General features: G+C 34.7%; 1 protein-coding gene across 1 annotated transcript; it reads right to left on the bottom strand.

Moving 5' to 3' along the window:
* Nucleotides 1-262: 262 nt before the first annotated feature.
* LOC131613867 (uncharacterized) lies at nt 263-2,619 on the bottom strand. Its single transcript, XM_058885506.1, has 9 exons — nt 2,497-2,619; nt 2,122-2,389; nt 1,819-2,037; nt 1,632-1,725; nt 1,357-1,495; nt 1,116-1,273; nt 894-1,014; nt 649-819; nt 263-415 (listed from the first exon to the last, which is right to left on the bottom strand). Exons 1-9 carry the CDS (start codon nt 2,617-2,619, stop codon nt 263-265), a joined length of 1,446 nt encoding a protein of 481 aa, XP_058741489.1.
* Nucleotides 2,620-2,869: the final 250 nt, after the last annotated feature.

Genomic DNA, 2,869 nt, shown 5'->3' with positions numbered 1-2,869 from the left:
ATTAGTAACAATTCAAACAGGAGTATATTTGAAACAATGCACATCATGATAAACTCAAATCCAGGAAACCCCTGTCTATATCATAACTAAATGGAGAAATTCAAATTGCGAATAACTATGTCTTTATAAAACGTCAATTCCAGCAATAGATATAAACCCAGTTTCATAACAACAAAACAGAAGAATATTGAACAACTTAAATAAAGTAATTGTCTTTATCCAACGGGAATGTAAATTTAAAACTTAGCAAATTTGAAGCCAACTATTTCTCCTTTTTAATATCTCTGGCCAGCTTGGTTGATGATTGTTGAACACTATCATTATCCTCTATTGCATCATTTATAAGTCTCTTACATGGAGTGAGCCCTGAATTTTCAATGGTCAGGTCATTTTCTGCAGATGCAGATACAGGTTCCTATAATGAATTAAAAAAGGCAACCATAAGATTTATAATTATGTCACAGTTGTTATGTTACTCATCATAAAAAGAATACCACATGTAAAAAATACATACAGAAATGCTATTCATATCATCCTGGGACAGAGGTTCTGGTGCTCGAAGCTTTGAGGTCTGGTGAAAATAAAAAACAGCCAGTGTACGCCCTAAGAAAACTAAGCACTCATCAAACGAAGATTACAAAAGATTACCTCTTCAAATTTGAAACTCTCCTTAATTTTATTACGCACATCTTCATCAGTCTTGAAGCCAATGACAGAAAGTCTCCCATTCTTAGGCTGATAAACAGCTCTAATTGCCAATTCTTTTGCCAATATTGAGTCAAGTTCGTAAGGGAATTCAAGTGGATCGTAATCACCAGACTATGAGAATAAAAAGTATTAGACACCTTAAAAATAACTTGATTCAAATACTATTGTATGCAACATTTACATACCTGAGTTAAATCCATCTTCATTTGAAGAGCAGACTTCCCACTCAACTTCACGCAGTCCGTGTCCCAAAAGACGAACTTTGCCTTCGAACTGCCGTCAACAGCCATTATATCAAGCTTATACCTAAATGATTCATGGCACATAGGAGAACACATCAATCTACACTGTTTGTAAGAAAATATAAACATTACCAGTTGGAAATGGAAGATGAATATAAAGTATACCGTGGCACAGGTTCTGGGCTAATATGCTCTTTAAAACACTTCAGCTTTCCATCCTTGGCAGTCACACTTCTTGTGCATTCCACACATCCATCATAGTACCATCCAATCTCCCCAGCATCAAACTTATCGAGGGTAGCAACGGTAACACAGGTTGTTTCCTACAAAATTGGCCAGTATAAATGACAGTTATATGAGGCTTTAGGAACAATAACAGTATAAGGAAACAGTCAATCTTTCTTACATGTTGCAGATTTGTAATTTCAGAGAGACTCATTATTTCAGCCTTCCAAACAAACTTGTCATAGTTAGAATAAAATGAGTTTTGCGTTGCCTCAACTTGTACACTTGAAGATGATAACAAAGGCAAATCAACACCAAGTCTGAAAAATGTAAACACAATATTTAATATATTAAAATCAACATCAAGTTAAATAAATGATTATGCAAGACAGTTAAGAAGAAGATCAATAAGCATTCCATACGATATAATAAAGAAACAGACACATGCTTTAGTACCTTTCTTTTAGATTCTTGAATTCCTCAATAGCAGGGTCATTAATCAACAGTTTCGTTCCATTCCATGTGTTGGAAACACTAATTGGAAATCCTCCTGAATCACAAGAAATTGAAGAAACAGTTAGAACTGTTGGATATAAAAGAAAATAGCCAGTTACATCTAAACAATTGTATCATGCATGATTACCTTGAGCCTCTTTAACCCTTGCATTGATTAGCACAATGACAATATCAGAGGCTTGCTTATTATTCTTATAATACTCATATAGCTGAACTGCAAGTTGCCCCCAAAGAGTACATTGTACAACTGTTTTGCTGGCATCTACAATAGAAAAAACTATTCTGTTCTTGCTGTTGTCACCGTTAACTTGGGTTTGAGTGATATCAGTGATTCCTCCAATCAAATCTAAGAAAAAAAACAATGGATTGGTTAAAGTTTCTCAACAAAAAAAAAATTATAATTCCTGAAATTAGGGTGTAGGGAACTTACCAACCAACAAATTTGATTGAAACCTTCCTTCAACTATGGAATTCAAACCAATAATGTTAAGGTAGTTATGAGGGATATCAGGAAATTCTGCTTTCTTAACAGAAGTTGACCCACAAAAAACCAATTTGTATGTATGATTTGTCGACTTAAAAGCAAAATCATTCTTCCCAACTTTAAAATTTTGCATGATATAAGAGTTTCCTATTTCAATTTCAGATTTGAATTTCGAAAGCAAATAAGCAGGCACAACAGCCTGAATCATATCACGCTGCAGGAAATAAACATTTCATCATCAGTGGTTAATCACACAAAACATATTATAAGTAATTATTGGGGAACCCTATCTTGTTACAATAACTTAGAATCAACCAAAACCATCTCCATGTGTTCTTTGTTTGAAGAACTTGTGACAGTCCACAGATGTTTGCACCTAACAGCGATCTTCCACAAATCTTTTGAATCATTGATCTCTTTCAATGGCTCAATTGGGCGAGACATGATTCACATACAAACACTACAAGAAAATTAGAAATATCAGTTAATCATCAAAGATTAATCAAATGGAGATGAATATAAATAATGTTTAATAGAAGTTAGAGACGGAGGTGATGGAGACGAAGGTGTTGTCTTGAGATGAAGGAGGAGTGAAAAACGGGGCGGAGGTGATGGAGACGAAGGATTTGTCTTGAGATGGAAGAGGAGAGAAAATCGCAGGGTACTGAGATGCAGCAGATTAGACATGGTTATG

Source organism: Vicia villosa, linkage group LG6 (genome assembly GCF_029867415.1).
Source record: "Vicia villosa cultivar HV-30 ecotype Madison, WI linkage group LG6, Vvil1.0, whole genome shotgun sequence".
Classification (NCBI taxonomy): domain Eukaryota; kingdom Viridiplantae; phylum Streptophyta; class Magnoliopsida; order Fabales; family Fabaceae; genus Vicia; species Vicia villosa.
This window is presented reverse-complemented; position numbering and strand designations above follow the sequence as displayed.